At 37.7% G+C, this 23,174-nt stretch overlaps 1 protein-coding gene across 2 annotated transcripts; it reads left to right on the top strand.

Annotated features, from left to right (window-relative positions):
- The first annotated feature begins 3,978 nt into the window (after window positions 1-3,978).
- On the top strand, window positions 3,979-22,383 carry slc1a9 (solute carrier family 1 member 9). Of its 2 annotated transcripts, none has more exons than XM_043229788.1 (11): window positions 3,979-4,039; window positions 13,195-13,338; window positions 14,005-14,157; window positions 14,280-14,533; window positions 16,517-16,622; window positions 17,035-17,161; window positions 18,156-18,389; window positions 19,013-19,207; window positions 19,770-19,904; window positions 20,040-20,472; window positions 21,892-22,383. In XM_043229788.1, the coding sequence occupies exons 2-11, from the start codon at window positions 13,200-13,202 to the stop codon at window positions 22,105-22,107; spliced, it is 1,992 nt and encodes a 663-aa protein (XP_043085723.1). In that variant the 5' UTR covers window positions 3,979-4,039; window positions 13,195-13,199; the 3' UTR covers window positions 22,108-22,383. The 2 variants fall into 2 exon arrangements, with proteins under 2 accessions (XP_043085723.1, XP_043085719.1); XM_043229784.1 differs by lacking the exon at window positions 3,979-4,039 and adding an exon at window positions 8,720-8,861.
- The last annotated feature ends 791 nt before the right edge of the window (window positions 22,384-23,174 follow it).

Below are 23,174 nucleotides of genomic sequence, written 5' to 3'. Positions count from 1 at the left end.
ATGCTTTCCAAAACATTTCACACTTTTACTAAACCGCTGAATGTTGGCGGGTTCAAAATTCATGCATCTGCTGTTGGTCAAATCGGTTGGATCTTTTTAAGTTCTGTAGAGAATGTAAACCAAGAACTGCAAAATTCAGAAGACATTGAAAATTAGGATCTGTTTGGGCCTGTACAGAGGAGGCGAAATAAATCTGCTAGACTGATAAACTGCTGCTGCTGTTGGTTATTGCTGTAGTTGTATGTACGGAAACTTGCTACTGTGCTGTGAATATGATACTGTGATTTGTACACAAATAGCATATATAATAACCTATAGCAGATCTGTACAGGTGGAGCTGGGGAGGTGAGGGGTTTCAGAGGAACTCTGAAAGCATGCTACAAACAACTCTAGTGAATGTTAACCAGCCACTTAAATGTAGAGCAGTAAGTTCATTGGCTGTCTATCCATCATTAAAATTCCAAGTCATTTAATTCTGTAAATATGATCAATTTGTGTTAATGACTCATTAGCCTGCTCCATCTAGCGTTTCATGACAGAACTTGGCATTTCATCTTACAACGCATGCAATTTCTCCTGAGAGGTAAAACAGTGATCTTGGTTAACTCTTCTGGTTGTGAGATGATAGCTGAAGGTTTGACTGTAGTCATATTAAGCACAATATCTCTCCCATTCATTTATATGAGTGGATCAGTACATGAGTCTCTGTCAGTTTGTGCGGTCATTGAAGTTTGCATAAAAGAGGTGATTGAATGACGTGTTCTATTTGATAATTGCACGGATGATAGTTTAGCCAGAGCTGCATTGACAAGTTTTACAAGACCAAACTAATTATGCTTTGTCTGTTCCCTAAATTAAATTGGCTTATGCCACCAAGTAATCAGCCACATCTTGTTTTCCTAATAAAAGCATTGATGAAAAGCATGACAGTTTGTCGAAACGGAATGAAGGGGAACAGGGTTTTGAAGTTCCCATAATTAAACTGCATCTGGATATGGGGAGGAGAAAGTGATTTTAAATGTCAAACCCCATGGAATAAGAACAGTTGTGTGGCGATGTTTTTACCAAGCCCCATTTTAGATGCACTCTTGTGGTCACAGAATCTGTTCCATATTATTGTGTGTCAGTCTAATTATTGCATAAAATGGAAGAAATAGCTTTATATAGTTACAAGGCATTCCATTTGCAAAAGTTGGTGGTTTAGAATTTGCATGAATTTAGCAGATTAAAGATGTTAGTCTCTAAAGTTTCTTTGGTGGACAACAGTCGGCTCATATTGCACAGGAAGTATAAGACGTGTTTTATCTCATTTTACCTGCAGAGTCTTAATAGCATTCACACCATTGTCTTTCTCCTGTGCAATACAAACCATTCATAACAGCTCCTGGGACTCCTTTAGAAGTTGTATCATATACTTTTTAAGTTATGTGACTCCTTTTTTCTCAGCAGAGGTAGGATGAACCATATTTCACTGGGGAAACACAGTTGTTGCGGTTTCCATTGTGATGAATGTTGTTTCTAAATCTTCAAGACAGGAATTTCTGTCTAAATGGTCACAAATAGTCACCAAAATCACTAGTGCCCCCAGAAAAAAATACTGTTTTGCTGCACAGATGTCAAATTAGAGACTTTTTATAAATCATCAGCTGTCAAAAGTAGACAAAAACAGTGTTTTTGAATTGTAACCTTGCCATGCAAAAAAAATTAATGTTCTTTAAAATGTGTGTGTGCCTTTAAACATTTAAATTCTGACTGATGGCGGTAGACGTCCCTCCTCCCTGATATATGCTGAAGGAGAAATGTAACACATTGTAAATTTTACTCACTATACAACACCCTGTTGGGTACTGTTTCAGCGGCAGACTTTGTGTTTGAACCACTGTGGCAATTAGCAGGAGATAGACTTACAGCCCATCCGCTGCACAATAGACAGCAGAAGAGAGAGCAATGGACAGAGAGGCCGCCCCACTTCTGTAGCTCTCCTTTGCCCTTCCATCTGTCAGTCCTGTGGGACAGGGTGTGTGATAGTGACTGGACTGGAATGCGTATATGGACGTTTTTGTTTTATATTTATGTGTGTGTGTGTGTTTGGACACACAGATTCTCATGTCATTTCTCATGTCTCTCCTTGATTATGCATACGTTTCTCTGTGGGGAACATTCCATTTTTATCATTTTGCAAACATCAGTATGTTTCTTTTGAATACCCTCTGAACCATCTGAAACAAGTAGGAACATAAAAAAACGTCTAGATGAACATCGAAAACATTCCTTTAACAATGTATAAATAATATTTTATGCTAATGTTGAAAATGTTATTATAAAGACAAGATTTTGAACGAAAACCATATTAATGTTAACAGAAGAGCTCTGCGAACTTTGATAGAACTTTGCCAGAGTAAAAGTTGGTGAATAAATGATTTTTGGGTGAACTATCCTCACAAAGGCCAGGTGTTTAAAAAATAAAAGAAGTTTACTGAGGCAGAGAAACACTGTCAGATTAGTATTATTTCTTTATATTACTCTGGACACATACAACTAGTTTACACTGTAATGCGTCATTTAAAATTTTTAGTTTTTGTTTTCCTCTGCATTCAACTAGTAGAGTACAGATCTAATACTATGTATCGTAAAAAGTAGAAAAAAACAATAGGGCCTTTATTCATATTGACATTAACTGCAAAAAATTGTATCATACTGAGTAATTGATGTCTTTTACTCAATATACTACCAGATTCCATACAGATGTTTTATGGGGAAAACCTTAATTAACCTGCGGGAATGTTTGTTTTGATACAGCTTGGCACACCGAGTCCCTATGTATTCTTCTCTTTCCACATCAAATAAATTGAGGTGAGTGGTTGGAGCCTAAAAACGTTGGTTTGCTACTGAAGCCTTCAGGGCAGAGTATGTAGCCAGTAAGTAATGATTTAGCAGAGCACTTTGAGTTCTCAGCCGTGAATCTGGACGTGTTTAAACTATTACATCCAGGAGATCTAATGAGCCTGTGTGTGGTATTATCATACCATTGCTGTGAATCTGAGTGATACATCAGTCACCACATTTGTATGAGGTTCTCAGCAGCCAAACACAGCCATAAAATTGAAGATGTCAGGTGACAGAAGATGACGGTTGATCAATCTTTCTCTATCCTATGACTAAGATGTGAGGCATTTGATGTGATTCTACATATGCAAATACCTGTCATAAGACCCGCCCCCTTAGCATCATATATATATATATATATATATATATATATATATATATATATATATATATATATATATATATATATATATATATATATATATATGAGGAAACAGAGCCACATCGCCATCCAGTGGGTAGAAGTGGGACACATTAAGATAAAACTTAAATCTTAAATCTGTCTGTCTGTCTGTCTGTCTGTTTGTTTGTCGTCTGTGTTAGATTTTGCTGTAACTGGCTGAGCAGTGGTTTAGGTGGCTTGCCAATGTATTCGATTTCTCTAATACGTAAAATAATAAGCCTGACCAAAGTTCTTGTGGGGAGAAGAATTTATTGAAGGTAGAAGTGCAGCAGTTCTTCAGCAGCGATGTTAGCAAACAGTCTTAACTCATGTAAGAGTTCCAGCTTCTCCCCGAGTTCTGTCTGTCTGTCTGTCTTCCCGTCTGTCAGGCCATAATTCAATGAATTAGTCTGATTATGTATTAGCTGGGGAAAGCAGGCACAGCTGACAAAATAACAGGATATTGGAGGATTAATAAAATAGATTTGATTGGGATAATGTCAGTGTGAAAATGAGAAAAAGAGGGAGAGAGAGCAAAAGAGAGAGAGGCTGAGCGAGCAAGCCAGGCTCAGGGAATCAAACCGTTTTTATTAATCTGAGAATTTTCTCAGATGACGCAAAGACTGTGACTTTGCCTCGTCTCTTTTTCGCTCTCTCTCTCTCTCCCTCACTCTCTTTCTCACTCTCTTTCTCACCCTCTGTCAATTCTTTTCACATGTCTCTTTCCTAATGCCTAAATCTTGTTGGATGGGAGACGGCACAACAGCACAGGTAAGTCTGATCTACTGCATGTTACTGTTCTTGTGCTTTGACTTTTAACTTCTCCGTATGCCATAGAAAATTATCTATGTTTTTGTTCACACTTCATTTAATTGGGCTCATTATATTATGACATGATAAAACATTGTACGTTGGACATAAAGTCCTTTTACATGAGTTCTTGCACATGATTATCATCGGTCGTCCATGATTGTTGAAGCGTACATGGCGTTTCCTTTTTGCTTTAAAATTCCTCTCAGTGTTTTCATTGCTGCAAACTTAATAGCACATATCCGTTAACAAATAGCCCTGGTTGGGCATTCTTTGAATGTAGTGGTAGTGTGAAGTGTCAGAGAAATGATGGATGGATGAGTGCAAATTATGAATGAGGCATGCTTCATTAGAGGCAGTACTGAAAGAGGAGTCAACCAGCCGTAGACAGATCACTAGATTGAGACACATATTGGTGTCACAATGAGTGGAGACCAGGGTGGCTTCAGAAACGAAGTAACGAAAGAGTTGATTCTGCAGACATGGAGCTTAAGGGCAGATTGACAGGGATTTAGGAAGGTAAAATGAGGGTTCCTGCGGGGCTCAGTTAGGGGAAAACTTGCAGTAGAGAAACAGAGAAGGGGGAATTGGGGATTTATAAATAGCAAAGCTTTAGCAGGGTGAGGCGAGCAGATGTGATAGACAGTCTGTGCTTAAGGAGTTCAAACAACAGATTAATACACTCAGATTATAGTCAGAGATAGAGGGGTAAGGGGGAGGGTGTGTGTGTGTGTGTGGTTAAGCAAGATGACCATACACGTTTGCACATGCAAAGGAATAAGCCCCCAGATGGCCCACCTGCAGATGTGCTAGATTACCCTTTCAAAATTAACCACATGCAGGCAAAATAAGTAAAAACAGGCTTACTTTACAGTATGCATACATCTTGTTGCTTTACATTAGTCTAAAACAGCGTTTCTGAGCATATTTTGATAGTTAATGCTCATATTCTGGCAAAAGGTTAAGCTTCTTAATATTTGTTTGTCTTTGACTAGTTAAAATATCTAAACTGCCTTAACATAATTTTGTACTTGAGAAAAGTACTTAGTAAACTTGCTTTACAGAATATTTTGAATTAAGTATATTGTTATTATTCTTATCCCATTTCATTCAACATAACGATATATGCATTTATAATATGCATTTAAAAATTTCAATATATATATGTAAAATAATTCTACTAGTGTCATTGGTTTGATTACCAGGGAATGACTCAAAAAGCTTATATCATAAAAGCAATGTAAGTAGTTTTGGATATAAAAATCTGCCAAATACATAAATGTATGTACATGTTTAAAATGCTGATAAATAAAATCATTTATTGCATTTGATGTTTGGAATGTGATGCAGTACATAAGACTTTGTCCTATAAAAAAAAAAAAAGAAAAGAAAAGAAGTCCTATAGCTCAAACAGTAGAACACAGTGCTAACAACATCATCAAGATCATGCAACTGGTCAAATATATCATTTGAATTTAAAGTGCTTTAACAATTAATCTGAAATATATATTACCCATCCATATATAATGAGATTATGTGAATGGGTCTAGTTTGTATAGTATATGTGTGAGGTTGAAAGATAACTGTGGTGTCCAGTCTGTCACTGTGTCGCTTCCATTTTCTCACTGAGGCAGGGAGTTATGGGATTATATCTCTATCCCTTTGCAAAGCCCACACCAAACAATCAACCTCAGAAAATAATCCTCAAACACACACACGCACACACACACACACACAATGACCACACTGATATCTGAACACACCTTGTCATCAATGGGGATTCTGGTGTTCAAGATCCGACTTTCCAATATCCTCCCAAAAAGCATAATTACCCAGCTATGTTAAAATCCAGTCCAAAAAACAAGCAAAAAGAATAAGTGATCTATGAATAATAAAATACAGATATTTGCGTATAAAAATTCAAAAATCACTATAATAATAAGCAAACAGAATGTACCCTGAAACAAACATACATAAGGTCTTATTCTTCAGTAGTTCTCCTGTTTAGTTTAAGCCACTAATTGGACAGTGTTATCTGCAGTATGACAGAAATGTGGTTGTTCAGACTTGTTTATATAACTTTCGCATTTTGTTTGACATTATCTTCCACACCGTCACTAAAGCTTCTGCAAATAAGGGCAGCCAAACCACACTTCCTCCAACTTACCTCCAAAAAGACAACAGCTATGTAGTTACCAGGTGTCCCAGTGAGATGGCTTACTCAGCTGGTCAAGATCAGGAGACTAGTTAAACTGTCTTAAACCAGGCTTGGTCATGGTTTAGCTTCATTCCACTAATCCTTTTCTCACTTTTTAATGCTTATTTTGGCTAGCTCTTGGCCCAGGCCTTTCTTTCTTCCATGGATTTTGGTTTGACTACAACGTCAAGCCTTCTGACTGGAAGAGTAAAGGTTATATCTTACATCTTCTGGCACACTGATTAAACACCACCAGAATCCTTCATTTCCACTATGTGTGATCTACAAAAGGAGGCCAACCATGATAGTTTTTCTTTTTTTTCTTTTTTTTTTCCTTTTGGTAAGCTGTAGTTTTGCCTGTGGTTGATCGTTTCATCCATTCCATTCCTGAGCATCCTGTTCTGTTACAAACAGCTTGCCACTGTAAACCGAACCTGTTCTGTTTGAGATGGCTAAAGTCCAAAGGCTTAGTTCAGCTAAACTTTAAGCATTTGTTTGCTTGCTTATTTGAGAAATGATCTCAGCTAATGTTCATTAAGTGTCAATAAGTGAATGAACTAAATAGTGTCTGAGTACGTAGTCCTTGCCTCAAGATGTGGTACTGTAACAACCAGCAAGTTAAGACATTTTATTTAGTTTTTGTGATCATTTATCGTTGGATTTTATTAATGGTGTTCAAAGGAAATTATAGCACTGAGTTGAAATGTGTGTTTTTTTTAAACCATTCGGTTTTAATTTTCAAAGTACCATTTAATACCCGAAAATGTTTTGCACTTTTGCACTTTTTTTGCACAATTTAGAGACCTCTTTAGACAGCTTTTTGGATGAGTGCAGATCTTTTTTAACTTTTGTATTTTTTGGATATATGCACCTTATATTATTGCTCTACCAGATTTTTGGACGAGCTTTTGGTGCTACAATTTTATTATTATTATAATTTTTTTACAATAAAAAGGCAAAATGGCAAAAATTGAATCTTTAAAAAATGTACTTGCTTGAATCCAACTGGTCAGCTGTGAAATTCATTGGTCTTCGTATCTGACCACTCCAGCACTACCTCTTGTGTCTATCAAATTACTTTCGCACCATAGTATTTTTCGTGTTTCGTACAAACGCAAATGGCACCATCTTGTGTCTGATTTATTCTAGCAGTAGACTTTGGCATTTGTATTGTAGTAAAATTGTCTTATTGCTAGTCCGATTGATTTGTATATTGCTTCAATGTAATATACAGGTAAAAGTATAAAATAGTTTCATGGCCTATATTTAAAATCTTGAGAGTAAAGAAGAATGTTAACTTCTGTTTGTTTTGCTGTAATTTTAGAACATTCCCTGCATATTCCATATGCACTCTTTGACAATTTTGGTCTGTGTACACATATACCAGATGGATGCTTTTAGGCTGTTGCACAATGTCTGGGTTTGTTCAGCACTTCACACCGTCTGCTCTGAATTTTTGGATGCTTCTGTCAAGTTAAAAGTAGTTCATCTAAAAACACGTCTCTGTGTATGGCACTCAATGCAGCGCTGGGTCCAAATAATGGCACAATATCTTTTTGCTCAAACATATCCATAAAAACTCAGCTTTTCTGTTTCTGCACAGTGTTCTAAACCCAAATGACTTTTTTTTCTTCATTGGAAGATGAAAGAAGATACTTATATAATGATATAATGGATGAAATACCACTTTAATATCATCTTCTGACTGATAGCCAAAGCTTTTACATTATAGGTGGCCAATCCTCTTCATGTTCTTAAAATCAGTATGGATTGGTGGAAAAGAAAAAAAGGTCACATACTTTATCGGGGGAGGGATGCATTGTGGATGATCTTAGAGACCTGCATAATGGCTTAAGAGCACATAAAATGAAGCTTTTCTTTGTGAAAGTAATAGCTCTTTATTATTGTAAAGGCTATCCTTTTTCATGAATTGAAGTCTTTTGCCGTACTTGTTGACTGTCATTCCTCAATGTTTCTTTAACATCCTGACCTTTCTTGAAAACTGTGACCTCCCACCTGCGGTGTGCCTTAAAATGACTTACTAGGTTACAACCTGTAACCTCCTCTTTGAAAAACAAAACAGCTCTCCAAAAAAGGGATTAGCAGAATGTAGCAGCTCTTCATTTTTATAGGCGCAGTTCTGGCATGTCGTTGCCTGTGTTTGAATGCGGAGACCTTCGTGAAAACAGGTTTAAGCTCACGACTTCAGGGAAAATTGTGAGGTATTGTAAAAAGGGATGCAGACTCATGGGTCATAAGCTTCTCTTTTTCACTCTCTCTCCTCTCCTCTCCCATGAGGCTTCACAGAGGATTATGTTTGTGCAATTGAAACTTGGCAAATGACTTCCCTCCCTTCCCCTCCAAAAAAAAAAAAAAAAAAAAAAAAAACATTTCAGCAGCCCTGCCAATCCGTCTTTATGTCTGAGCAGCAACTGTTGTTTTAGTTTAAATCTGAGATGAAGAACAAACAGATGAACAGGACAGGGAACGTTCAGAGAAAGAAAGAGAAATGCAGGTCAAAGAGTCAAACAGCACCGAAAAACAGTAAGAAGAGAAAGGGCAAAAAGGCCAAGATGACAAACCCGGGTGAGTATTTCTCTCATCTAGTTAAAACACACAGTAATTATTCTTCACAATGATGCAATTCACAAATGTTTGTCGCTCTGTCTTTCAGCTCTTGCTTTCTTCTGAACACGTGTGTTTATCCTATATGTCTCATTACTCAAGCCTCAGTTTCTCCTACCTCAATCAGTGTCCGGCTTCAAGCAGATGTTTATAATAGGCCGAGGCTGATGAAATGTTTATCGGCCCCACTTGGCAGACACATTGTATTCTAAAGGAGCAGGAGCTGTGTATTATTCCCATATGGAGGTTTGACAGTGTATATATGGGCGTGTCTGTGTGTGTGTGTGTGTCTGTGTGTGTGTGTGTGTGTGTGTGTGTGTGTGTGTGTGTGTGTGTGTGTGTGTGTGTGCACGTGTGTGTGTGCGTGTAAGGGAGCGCTTAAAAAGTAGCAGTTTTAGAAGATTAAAAGATTGGAAGGGGGTTACAATGTTTTCCTGCAAGGCTTTGTGGTTTTGTTCCTTTGCGATCGGTGATCTCAGTGACTTCCAAACCGATCCAGGCAGCATTTGATTTCTCATTACGAAAGAGGCAGAGCTTTATAGGAGAAACAGATGTAAGATGCACGTGAATGAGTGAGTAAATCTCTTGCTTGACTGTTTCGGGACGATCATACGGATCACGGAATTGCCAACTGCTTGGTGCGGATGAGAAAAGCAACATGTTGTGTGGTGCAGATGTTGCTTGGGAAGTTTCTAATAAACCGTTGTTTATTCATGCATTTATGAGTACAAAGACTCGGTCATAGTCATAAATAAATCATTTAGAGATTAAGAAGAATACAATTAAATGAGGCTGTGCGATACATTGGCCTCCGGTGTCGTGAGCATAAACGGCGACAGATGAAACTAATAATGACCAATTATGGTAATGTGGTGTGTTATGTGTCGGCATGCTCATGTAAACACAGCAGAGAACCGTTCGAGGCTTTCAGATGCAATTTCATGAGCCTATCATCACACTCCCGCTGTAATATAGGATGTTGCTGAAGCACAATATTTCTGACCAATGTATTACTTGTATAACTAGTCTTACATTCTCAGTCATCCAGTTACGTCATCTGTCTCTGTGGTCTTTGTGTTTTTCTTTCACTAATATGACTTTTATACACACGCTAAGTTTGTTGTCATTCTAGGGAATTGTTTTTTTTAGCCACTGTTCATTTGCATGATAGAAAGAGAGCTTGGGGTATTGGGAAAGATACTTTTCATTGTTATTCGTCATTGCACTTGTATGTGTTTAGAGCTGTTTTTCGAAACAGAGCGTGACGAAGGAAGTTTGTCAGACCTGGACAAAGCAAACCCTTAGCCTTCTCATTTATCTCAATGGCTATTACTCAGCTTCCGTAAGTTCTGTGCCTCAGAGCCTTAAAACATTTTTTCTTTCTTGTGATTTTTGTTTTTAAAGAACAAGAAATGCTATGAGTTAAAGCTGTTTTGTGAAGATTAATCAAAATGATTTGTTGAACATTTGCATTTGCTTTAATTACATTTTTGCAATAATCAGTTTTTGATATTTAAATGATATGTTTGACATTAATATAATTATTTTCTATATTTTCATAGTAAAAAATAAAAACCCCATGAAGTTTTCATGGTTTTATTTATGACAAACACACAAATTGTTATATCAGGACATCCCCTAGACATAGTGATTCTTATACTATATCTAACCTAACCCTCACATGCATTTTTTTTTTTAGATTTTCAAAAACTTCATCTGGTTTCCTCTTAATAAAATAAAATAATTTTGTATATAATCTTTCATGACAAATTCATTTTAGATACATTTTATTAATAATTTCACTTAATATAAAAATATAGGGCTATTACCAATCAATATCTACGAAATCGATCTTTCCACTGCAGAAGAAACAGAAGTAACCGGAGCAGCATTCAGATTTATAACAGTTTCATGTAGCTGAAATATAGCACATATGCATTTACACATTTATGTATGTATATATATATATATATATGGCTACTATGAAACTAAACCGCCAGTAGGAAGCAGCATCTTCAATTCTTCAATGATTCATCTCAAACCTTCAAACGATTCGTTCAGGTGACTGATTCATTCAAGAATGAAGTAAGTGCCTGTCCTTATGAATCTGCCACTGAATCTGCTTAGACACTGGATAGATAGATAGATAGATAGATAGATAGATAGATAGATAGATAGATAGATAGATAGATAGATAGATAGATAGATAGATAGATAGATAGCAGAAATGAGAAGTACTGTACATTACTGTACTTTGTTCTTGCTGTACATTATCTGGGCTCGCACACGTTCCTTGTCTCTGCCAAAAAGTTTCTTTTGGTTTCTGTCAGAGACTCGAGAACGGAGTGGATCACAGAGGCAAAACTACGGACCTGTTCATGACTTCAAGGTCAGGTCAGTTTAATTTGTAAATAGGCTGTAGTTTTGTGTTTGATTACTTAGTTAATGATTCAACAGCTAGCAGCCAGATGATTAATAACAATTTCTGCAAACTAAACTAAACTGAACTAAATAACTATCATCATTCAAAATGCTGTATAATAAAGGACATCATTAATATGAAGTTAGAGTAGTATTTAATTTAAATTGAACTACAATTATACTTGTATTTCTAAATAATACATGATACATGAACTAAATCAAGTTATTGCAAAATATGTTTTTGCAAACAGTATACAATGAGGTGGTTGTTTTGCAGCAAGGTGGAGACAGTACTGTTAAAAATGATGGGAAAAGTGACAGGTACAAGAAAAGTAAACACTCAAAGTGAGATGCAGAGAGATAGAATGAAAAATTAAGAAACGTAAAAGAAAAATGGAAGTGAAAGCGCAGTTCATTAAACAACATTTAACTTCGAATGGCCCCAGCCTAAGGTTTTAATGTGATAGCCATCAAAAAAAAAAAGAAAGAAAGAAAAGGGTCCATGGTTTATCCATGATTCTAGAATTTGTTGTGGGTGTATGAGATGGCCTGGATGAATGTGAGCTTTTTTTGTCTGAAATTTTGTCCAAATCCTGTTCCTGTTCTAGTTGTTCAGTCATGATATATTAATTAACTAACAAAATATTAAATAAAAAAGTTATTTCGTATTAATAAGTCAATATGACGCGAGGTCCAGTTACCAGCTTGACACTAAAACATGTTTTTACTTAAGTACACGTCAGAGCCTATACTACACTTTTTTACTCAAGTATTTTTAAACACAAGTATTTATTCTTCTACTTGAGCGAAGGATGTGTATACATTTGCTGCCTATGATAGATGGATGGGTAAATAAACAAGCTACTAAAACGGTAGGGTACATTCTGCAAAAAGTAAATGGAGAAAGGTGCTTTCTGGCAGTAGAGTCAATTTGGTGTCAACCAAGTGTGCCACACTTGTCTTTTAAAAGTGAAGCCAAAACATTTTGATCGCCATCTGGTGGCTGACTGCAGTACAGGTCTTAAACTCTGCCCTTACATGCAAACAAATGGGACATGAGCTAAACCGAATAAACAAAATATACTTAATAATAAATAAAATGTTCCCCAAAAATGATATGGTTACAAATTATATGCTTTCAGTCATTTTAAGTAGCTCTAATCATGCTGATGCATGTTCAAGTGTTTGTTTTTCCAATCCACCTTTTTTTCCTATAAGAGCAGACACAGCCATTTGTACATTTTATGGGTCTGACTTCTGGTCTCATCCGCGTCCAGCTATTTTTAGCCGTACAAAACTGCTCATTTCTTGCCATATAATTGAAATGTGTTATCTTAATTAAGTGCACACTGGTTTGTAGTGCAAACAGTTTTACCGTTCACCGTTGTTATTCTTCTCGTTACTTCCCTACAGTGAAATGAACCCGGAAGTCTAGCCCATATGCTTACTTCTGCATTGAAGATAAGTTTGCTTTTAGTTCGTTATTTGATTCTGTTAAAACGGGATGTGATATCGTGATTTTGAGCTTGTGATCGGGTCTGTGAGAGTTTGGCAGCTCCATCTCATGACAGCAACAGCATCATCAGCGCAAGATGAGATGACAGCAGCCAAACAGATGTTCTGGCGTTACTTTTCTATAGTAGAAAAAAGTGGAGAACTGTCATCCATCTTACATTTATGGTCTATGGTATCAACCAGCAGGGTCTAACTGGGCCTCGCTAACCAGCAAAAACCTGACAACCTGACCCCTTCAATAACCGTCTGAGTTTAGTTTAGGCATGAAGTGAAGGATAGGATGCTTACGTGATCAGTGCTGTTTATTTACCTTGGATTTTCTTCCTTCATTTCTTTCTGTCTCTCTCTTGACTTACAGATAGAATGACGAATAAGCATTTGGGCAACCAGACAAGTGCAGCATTGCAGATGGACAATGGAGTGGAAGCAGAATTAAAAGACAACACAAACCAACAATGTGGCTGGTTTTCACGCAACCTGCTTCTTGCCCTCACCGTGCTAGGTGTGCTGTGTGTGTGTGTGTGTGTGTGTGTGTGTGTGTGCGTGTGTGTGTATGCGTGAGTGGGAGTGTTTGTACACAAGTTCAGATCCGTCTGTGTCTCCTTCCTCGGAAGTTCAGGGTATTAAATAAATTTGGTGTTTTATTGCCTGGTTGCTGGTCATAAACTAATAAAGCCTAGCAAGTCACAGTAAGGTGATAAGGACAAAGCAGGAGAGATGGTATTATCTCTAAAACTCTTGATAATATACGGGAAGAGATGAGTTAATTTCATATGCAAAAAGGGGGTGTTTGAGGCACGGCAGCTGGAAAGAGGAAAGAAAACTAAAATATTACTATTTTGGGTTTATAAAAAAGATAACCACCAATGCAATTTTAACTATCTTCAGCTTTCATCTACTTTATACTTACATTTTTAGAAATAAAAAAGATAAACCTTGTCTGTGCTTTCATAACTGCGATCATCGGTCAAACCGCAGACGAATACCAAACTAGCGAGTTCTCAGCAGATTTTTTGGCCCCAATGTAGTGACACTGTTTATACAACAGTAGTTTGAGATGTTGCAGATACGGGACAGTTATGCAGTGGTGTGTGTGAAATACCCAGTGTCCCACAATGACCCGTGCACCTTTTAATGAGCATAACCGGTGTAATCCACATTCTCACAGGTGTTATAGCGGGCACAGTGATGGGCATGATGCTGCGTTATGTTCCTGATCTGGACACAAACACTCTCATGCTGGTTTCCTTTCCGGGAGACATCCTAATGAGAATGCTGAAGATGCTCATCCTGCCCCTCATCATCTCCAGTCTCATCACAGGTCAGTGCTCAAACACACGTGTTGTGTTTTAAGATTGCTTTAAGAAGTGTCTACAGCACCAGAAAATAAGCCATTTATCTTTGTTGATACAAGGACTCTGTCTTCTTCTGTCCGGCTCTCAGGCCTGGCCGGTCTGGATGCTCGCTCCAGTGGAAGAATGGGCACCAGAGCAATGGTGTACTACATGTCCACTACAGTAATTGCTGCTGTTCTGGGTGTCATCCTGGTGCTTGGAATACACCCCGGGAACCCAAAACTCAGGTCCGGTCAGGTCAGCTCCGTCCCCAAGAACCAAGAAGTCAGCAGTCTAGACGCCTTTCTGGATCTCATCCGAAACCTTTTCCCTGAGAACCTGGTCCAGGCCTGCTTTCAACAGGTAAAGAATTGTGCTTTTGGTTTTGAAAGTTTTAAATGTAATCACCAGGGGTAATCACCTGTTTATGTTTATTCGTGACTGCGTTTACTGCGAATACTCGTACTTCTTCAGATAACTAATTATAATTTTAGGGGGGCTGAGATGAAAAATAACCTCTAGAACCGTCCCTGGTCTGCTCAGACCCTAACGTGACGCTAAGCACGTTTATCATGTCAAAGGCAGTTTTTATAAATATAAGCATTGGTGTGGATTTAAGTGTACGCACATTCTAAGATAAAATCTCTGCGTACACACACTTTATAAATGAGCCCCCTGATCACCCAGTATGCACTTGGGGACAGTGGTTAACCATGAAACTGGGTCCTGCCCACAAACAGAGACGTCATGGATAAGAGTTTGTGTTTCTGATGACTTGTGGGTGATGTTTTTCTCTCTCTCTCTCTTCAGGATTTTTCTATATATTTTCTATAGAGTTTATGTCATTTTTTTGCATGTCTGTTGTTTAGATGTGTGCTCAGCGGGTTGCCCGTGATGTATATTAGGATGCTGGGGTCATATCTCAGTTGACCAATGGTTTTATGCTGTCTGTGGCCAATGGTTCACAGCTGTTATTTTCTACATTGTTTGTTCATGTTTTTTGAGCATGAGAGCATGTCGCACAACCTGTCCTGTCCATCTGCCTAATTTGTCTTCCTTCTAACAAGCGACAGATGAATTAGCGTACAGTTTGATCAACAAACAATATGAGAATAATTTTCTCATCATATTTAAAGTGGCCTATTTTCTTTGCAATCCTAACAATTATTATTTTCATTTAAGCATATTTTTTTTGTCAGACAAAAAAAGCACATTTATTGACCATGTTATCGTTTTGCCATTGCGATTTCAACTGTGTTTTAAGTTGTAATTCCTGCATCCAACGCCTTGCATTCTGCCAAATTTGACTCACATTTAGTGCTACTTTGGAACCAGTTGACCATGAATAGTTTTCATAAGTGAGGCTATTGAATGCTTAGGCTGACCGTACATCCCCTTTTTTTTCTTGATGTGCCAAGATTTTTCTTAATTGCCCAAAATGTTTAAAATTTGCATTGGTTCTCTGTGGATCCCTCCTTCTCATGTGCCATGATTGGTCGATCGTGTACTTTGCCTGCATGCTATTGGTCATACTTCTCTGCAGTCTTTTCTTTCATCAAGTATAAAAAAAACAATAAAAAACTAAGCCAAAATATGTTAATCTGTGTGACGACAGAGTACCATGAGAATGATTTGTCAGCATGCTGATCATCTGCGCTCAAAACTCTCTCTTACCGTAGTTTGGTGTTAACCTCAGACTTGGACAACTTATGCAATTTAGAAATCATAGCCAGATCATGTCTAGAAAAAGAGGACATATGGTCACCCTTTGAGACGCAGCTCTTAACGGAACACATAATAAACATTTCAGTGTGTATGAGACTGATTCCAGATAACTCTCATCTGAGCAGTTCCTTTTAATTGTTGTGTTTGCAAAGCTTTATATACACCATTTGACAGCGGATCCGCCTGGATTATAAGCTTTCTCTAGTAGCTTGTTTGCTTTGGATGCGCTGCACATCACATGAGCAGCACCACACTAAAAATAATTTTATTTGCTAATGAAAGTGGGTCAATACATTTTATGAGATCAACATTGTGGAAGATAGAGACTATAACTAGTAATATGTAACCAAAGGTTATGTGTTTACATCCGAAACAGTATATTTCTATAGACATATCCTGCTGACTACTGTATATTTTCACCATACAATACAGAGTAATATATATTTTGTTCTTATAATTAATTGTATTGTTCCAATAAATATAATGTTTGATCATAAAAATAACATTTACAGTGCATTAATGATATTACTAATAATATTATTATAATGATAATAATATTTTTAAACTGAGTTTTGCTTACAGCTTCACGTAATCGTCATCTGTGTCTTCCTTTCTTTTTAGGTTCAAACGGTGCTGAAAAAAGTAGCCGTCCCAGTCCAGAACCAAACAGAACCGATCCTTGTCAACAGGAAAAAACTGGAACTGAAGTGGGGAATGAATGTTTTAGGTTGGAGTATATTCAGATTTTTTTTCTGTACTTAAAACACACAATACAGCCTAGATGTAATTTTACATACCAGCAAATACAAAAAGTGTCATTTCAGTTGGTTTGCATTATTAGAATATCAAATAATGTTATCATTTACCGGTAGAATAGTTTGTAACACTTTAGAATAGGTAACACTTGTTACCTATTAGCTGAGGCTTTTCTCTTAATAAATTCTTAACTTGCTGTTTTTTAAGAGTAAGGGAATTGTTAAGTTTAGGTTTTGGGTAGGATTAGGGATGTAGAATAACGACATGTGGAATTAGCACTAATAAATAGCTAATATTCTGGTAATGTGCATGCTAATAAGCAACTAATAGGTGAAACGAAAACTAAAGCGTTACCAAGTTAATTGTCATTTTTGTGTTGTAAGGTTTGATTGGGTTCTTCATCACGTTTGGCATCTGCATGGGGAAAATGGGAGAGAGAGGGAAGCTCATGTGTGATTTCTTCAACATCCTTAATGAGATCATCATGAAGATGGTGTCTATGATCATGTGGTCAGTATTCTGCCTTTATTGTGATTAAATATCTACTGCAATTGAAACATGAATGAATTTGAAATGTTTTTTGGGTGTCACCCGCTCAACACTAATTCATCTCTCTATGCTTTGATTCCTGAAGCATGGAATAAAACTACAGAAGTTTTTTTTTGCACTAAGGGATTACTGTGTTTAAGTCTATCCAACGTATTAAGGGGTGTAGAGTGAGAGAACTGGACAAATAGAGAAAAATACAGCATCTAAGAAAGAGGCAGAGCGGGGGATTTGTAAGGGAGAAAACAGCACAGGAATCCGAGAGAGTGCAACATCGTATTTGTGTTCCCATGAGTAAATGTGGGAGTTTTATTCTGGATGTAATATATCCTCTGACACATAAAACGCAGACAGATACCCACACGCTGGCAAAGACAGACATAGCAGCAAAACGGATAGAGCACTGAACTTAAGAATCATGTCTGCACAAATGAAACGCTTGATCCGTAATGCTAACGGGCCATCTTACAGCACGAAAGGAGTGAGACAGTGAGAAGAAACATCTGCGTTTCCTATTCTAAAACGTCTTTAACATTAAAAGAACAAACATGAAAAAGTAAATAGCCCAAAATAAAAGCACATGACAACAAAGACGGTTCCCTGCTCAGCCCTGAGACCGTCCCATCTGTAACTAACTGTGTTCTGTGTTTTCCGTTCACAGTATGTAAACTGTTCAAATGGTACAATAAACATCATCTGTTGCTTACCATAACACATGTTGAAATATTTATACACAGCATTTCGGATTAATTAAATTCAGACATCGCAAGAAGTAACATCATCTCATATGGTGTTCAGGTTGCGAAACTGGGCCAATATGATGATCCCATTGCAAGGTATATGGGAGATATACGAATAAAGACAATTAAGACTCATTGGAGTATTGGAGGATATATATTGGAGTGTAGTATGTAACAGTTAAACTGACCGAAGTAATAACACACTGATCTGTCCTCAGGTACTCACCGGTAGGCATTGCCTCCCTCATCTGTGGGAAAATTGCTGCGATCGGTGACCTGGAAGTGGTGGCGAGGCAGCTGGGCATGTACATGGTTACCGTCATAGTCGGCCTCATCATTCATGGCGGGCTCATCCTGCCAATCATATTCTTTTCCGTGACTCGGAAAAACCCCTTCACGTTTTACTCTGGTATCTTCCAGGCTTGGATCACTGCTCTGGGAACAGCCAGCAGGTATAGAAAGCAGACTACTCTTCATGTGTTTGGTGATTTGCTCATTGGGGAGTTCTGGCAGCACAGACTGAAGACTTAAAGGTCACATTTTGTTTAAAAAAGTTGTCTTGAGAAGCAAAATCTATGTTTTTTTTTTCCAGTTTTACACATAGCACATTCTCATGTTGAAAAATTATATTTTATATTGGTATGTGCTCTCAGATGTTTTAATATAAACTCCAACATTACCAAAAAAAAAAACCATCAGATGGATGGCTTATATTTTAGACACCACATAAATCATCCAAACTACCTAATCTGGCCAAACACATTCTCTGATGTTCTCCAGAATGGAAGTCTAGAAAGATTAATCAGTCTAAATGGATGGGAAATTATGGAAACATATTTTAGAGAGTTGTTTATGAATAAATCTGGGTTTACATCTGTCGTGCCAAACCATTTTCTAAATGTCAAACCAACTGTCAGTTTGGCACAAAATATTCAATCCCATTTACTTTGTTAGTTTTTTGTTTTTTTTTGATAATGGCTTTGTGGGTTATTTTGGAAATAATGTTTAGTCAATTTTTCAGACGACAAATTAACATTCGTTAGACAATTACAGTCAATTTAACTGTCTTTTTCAGTGCTGGGACACTGCCGGTGACGTTTCGTTGTCTGGAGGAGAATCTAAAGATTGACAAGCGTGTAACCCGCTTTGTGCTGCCCATTGGAGCCACCATAAACATGGATGGCACTGCACTCTATGAGGCTGTAGCAGCCATTTTCATTGCTCAGATGAATGACATTGCCCTAGATGGAGGACAGATTGTCACTGTTAGGTAAGGAGATGACGAACTGAAACAAGACAAAATGTGACTGCAATAAAGAAACCATTACATTACAACACATGCACACACCAACATTTCAAATAGTCTTTTTAGTTAAAAGATGAACAATCAGGTTGAGAGTTGATTGATTATAATTCACTTTAAAATGGGTCGAATGTTTAAAACACAAGCACATATCTTATATATAAAATCTTTTTTTGTAATTTGTAAAATGCCATTTGTCACTTTTAAACATCTGCCTGCTGGTTCTCACACACAATCTGAGACACATGTTTTGGTTTACGATCCTTTTGTGTCATGCCATAACAATCTGGTTATTATTACAAGTATTATAATTGCTTTTTATTACTAAGGCTCTATAATTGTAATATAGTTACAGAAAAACACTTTAACCTGCAGCTGCACCATAGATGTTCCTCCTTAAACTGAGCTAGCGTCTTCTTCCAATTCTTGTTATTTTTCTTCTTTCCTCCATCTAACCTTTTCTTTTTTTACCTGTCTCAGTGTTGGTGTAATCCCTCTCTCTCTCTCTCTCTCTCTCTCTCTCTCTCAGTATGACAGCGACTTTAGCCAGTGTGGGAGCGGCCAGTATTCCCAGTGCGGGTCTGGTCACCATGTTGCTAATCCTGACAGCCGTGGGCCTTCCCACTCAAGACATCAGCCTGCTCGTCGCCGTAGACTGGCTTCTGTGAGTTTAAACAGCTCTTTTTGTGTTATGTACGGGCCCCGGGTTTTGTCCTGACTAATTATCAACTGTCGTCACGAACATAAACAGCTGAGCCGCTCTGAGTCAGCGTTTAGAGCTGTGTTTGTATGTCTTCAGAGACAGAATGCGCACCTCCATTAACGTGGTGGGCGACTCTTTCGGGGCGGGCATTGTGGACCACCTATCACGGGCAGAGCTCGCGGTGATCGACGGGGACATCCCTCTCTCCGATGAGGAGTTTGTCCCCCCTCCGCCTCTCCTGACTGAGATAGACCTCATCGACCCTCTCAAGCCCCCCGAACTGCCCCCTCGCTCCCCGCGGCCCCCAAAGCTCAACCATCACGCCCCGTCTCTGACCCCTTCGCAGTCTCAGTCGCACTCCATCCCGCACTCGCCCCGCTCCGTCCGCTCTCCGTCCCCTCACTCCATCCGCTCGCCCTCCCCTCGGTCCGTCTGCTCTCACTCCCCAAGGCCTTTCCGAACACATTCCCCTCGTCTTTTACGCAGGACGGAGCCTGGATACTGCGCCCTGCCCACTCATGACAACCAGGTGAGCCTTCATTCAGAAAATATATAAATATTATGGTTGGATTTTGGGTTTTTAAGTTTCTCAAATGAATAGATCACCTTACATTTGACTGCCTGTCATCTTCTACTCACCTTTATGTCATTCAAAACCTGCATGACTTCTGTGGAATGCAAAAGTCACCTTTTTCATTCCTGTATGCTACAAAAATGATCGAACTGGTGTGCTGTATTGCCAAGTCTTAATACGAGACACATACGAGTTATTTTGAGCAAGAAACAGAGATCTAAGACATTATTCACAGTTAAGTTTCTTCGTGTTTATTAGAGTTCATGAGAGAAGTTACATTTCCGATACATATATTATATTATATCCAGTTCACCAATCCAAATGATTTGTTCGCAGATTGATCTGTGGGGTTAGTTTTTGCATGCTTTTTGCAAACCTTTGAAAACGTCCATCCTCAGTCGTTGTAATTGCATTAAAAAGAGTAAGAAAGTTCTGCAGAAGAGCAAATACATGCTCAAAAAGTACACACAAATCATCCTGTTAAATTTATTTTGTTGTTGTTTCCATTAGTGCTGTCAAGTGATTCTTTGCAATTAATTGTATGCAAAATCTATTTTTTTTTACATAATATATGTATGTGTACTGTATATATTTATGTATATATAAATACACATACATGTATGCATACATGTATTTTTTACACATTTTTATAATATAAATTATAAATAAAAACGTAAATATTTTCTAAATATATACTTTACGTGTGTGTATGTATACATAATAAATATACACAGAACACACACATATATTCAAGCTAAAACTTTTATTTAGAATAATTCATTGATGTTTAAGTGAAATTAATCGTTTGACAGTACTAGTTTTCATAAAATAGTTTCAAGTATTGTAATATTTTGCCATTTTGTTTTACTATATTTTACTAATTATTCTTGTATAATTCATTATTGTATTGTTAATAGTAAAATTGTTTAAAAGACAAAATACCATCAACAAAAATAAGAATAAACAATTGATTTATATAACATCACATATATATATGTGAGTGTGTGTATGTATGATTTATATATATATATATATATATATATATATATGTGTGTGTGTGTGTGTATGTGTGATGTGGCTCTCTGATTGGGGGTAGTGCCAATTTACTGTAAATGATCCATTAATTCATAAGTTTTCTTGTATCCATAAATCTGACCATAAACCATTTACCGTTTTTCAATGTATATGTTAACGTACAGTTAATCAATAAACAGGTTTTACTGCATCATTTTCTGTAAAAAATAACGTTGTATTGACACAAGGGTTATTGAACTGTTCGTTTCAGTCCGATCACATAATTCCCATGTTCTTATACTGAGGTGTTTTCGTTGTGGATATGCTGTTAAAAGTGTCTCATCACCCCACATCCCGCAGATTACCACTCTTCCCAGAGGTTTCCGAGAGCGAGGAAGAGACCGGGAACGGGACAGAGAAAGACAGAGACTGCGGGAGCGGGAGCGAGATAAAGGGAGCGAGACTGAGGAGGACGAGGAGAAAGAAAGAATGATGGATGAGGCGAGCGACGGAGAAGAAAGCGACGACACGGCGTACGACAGGCGCCACAACATCCCACCATGTGACCTGCCCTGAGCCAAACTGACAAAGCTGTAGCACATTTTCACAATACTTGTTCCTAAATCTCAGAAAGCTGAACGTTGGCGTTTTCGTTGTTTGGCAAAGACTTTGAGTACCTAGGTGTGTTTGTGTGTTTGTTTTGCATTGAGAAACTTGATGTAAGTGAATGGAGGTTTCGCTGTTTTTCTTAGTATCAGCTTTATAGTCTAGCAACTGCAACTGTTTGTAGCTTATTTGCTTTTACAGGATTTCAGTAATAAACCGAATGAGTGGCTCTGAGCGTTTATTACACATGCTCTGCCAATCTTCATTTTATTTATTCTGTGACTTCCCTATCATATAGTTTATCTAGGCTACTGGGATGCTGGTTAGAACGCTGGATGTCACTGCACTGTAAAACCCAGACTTGCTCAATGGTTCAGGGAAAAGAGAGCCTTGACTCATTTGAGCTGCCTTGGTTTAAATGTCCTCTGTTCGGTTGCCAGTGCAACATAAACAAAATGACGACAGGCAGTTCAAATGAGTCGAAGCAGTTGGTTCATATAAACAGTGCGAAGTTGTTCCAAATCTCCCATTTTATGATTTGTTGGGATTTTCTTTTGACGGTGACGAAGGCGTCACAAGCAGCTGTGAGTAACATGATGCAATTTCTCCATGTACCCCTCATGTTCTTTCCCTTTCCGCATATCTTATAAATGTGATTCATACTCTGAAACATCATTTGCATGTACAGATTTACCAATACACTGTTTACATTAGTGGGCGGGACATCAGGCTCACTTACATCAATGTGCAGTTACACAACCCTGACATCATACTTCACTTTTACACCAGTTGTCCTCGCAGAAGTCGTCCACTGTCACGCTGTATGAATGCCAGTGTAGCCATTTTTATTCATTTTTCACCCATTAGAACATATTGCCAAAGAATTGCGATATTTTCTTTTAAATAAGTATTATTTCCCTACTAAATTATAATAGAAATTAAATTATAATGGTAGTAAATTCTAACAGTTAAACTGTTGGATGTCAGTTTTTTTAATACTGTATTCGGCAAAAAATAAATAAATTCTGTGGCAGAAT

This window comes from Puntigrus tetrazona, chromosome 3 (assembly GCF_018831695.1).
Source record: "Puntigrus tetrazona isolate hp1 chromosome 3, ASM1883169v1, whole genome shotgun sequence".
Lineage (NCBI taxonomy): Eukaryota > Metazoa > Chordata > Actinopteri > Cypriniformes > Cyprinidae > Puntigrus > Puntigrus tetrazona.
Note: the sequence above shows the minus strand (reverse complement) of the source record. Positions and strands in the feature narration are given on the sequence as shown.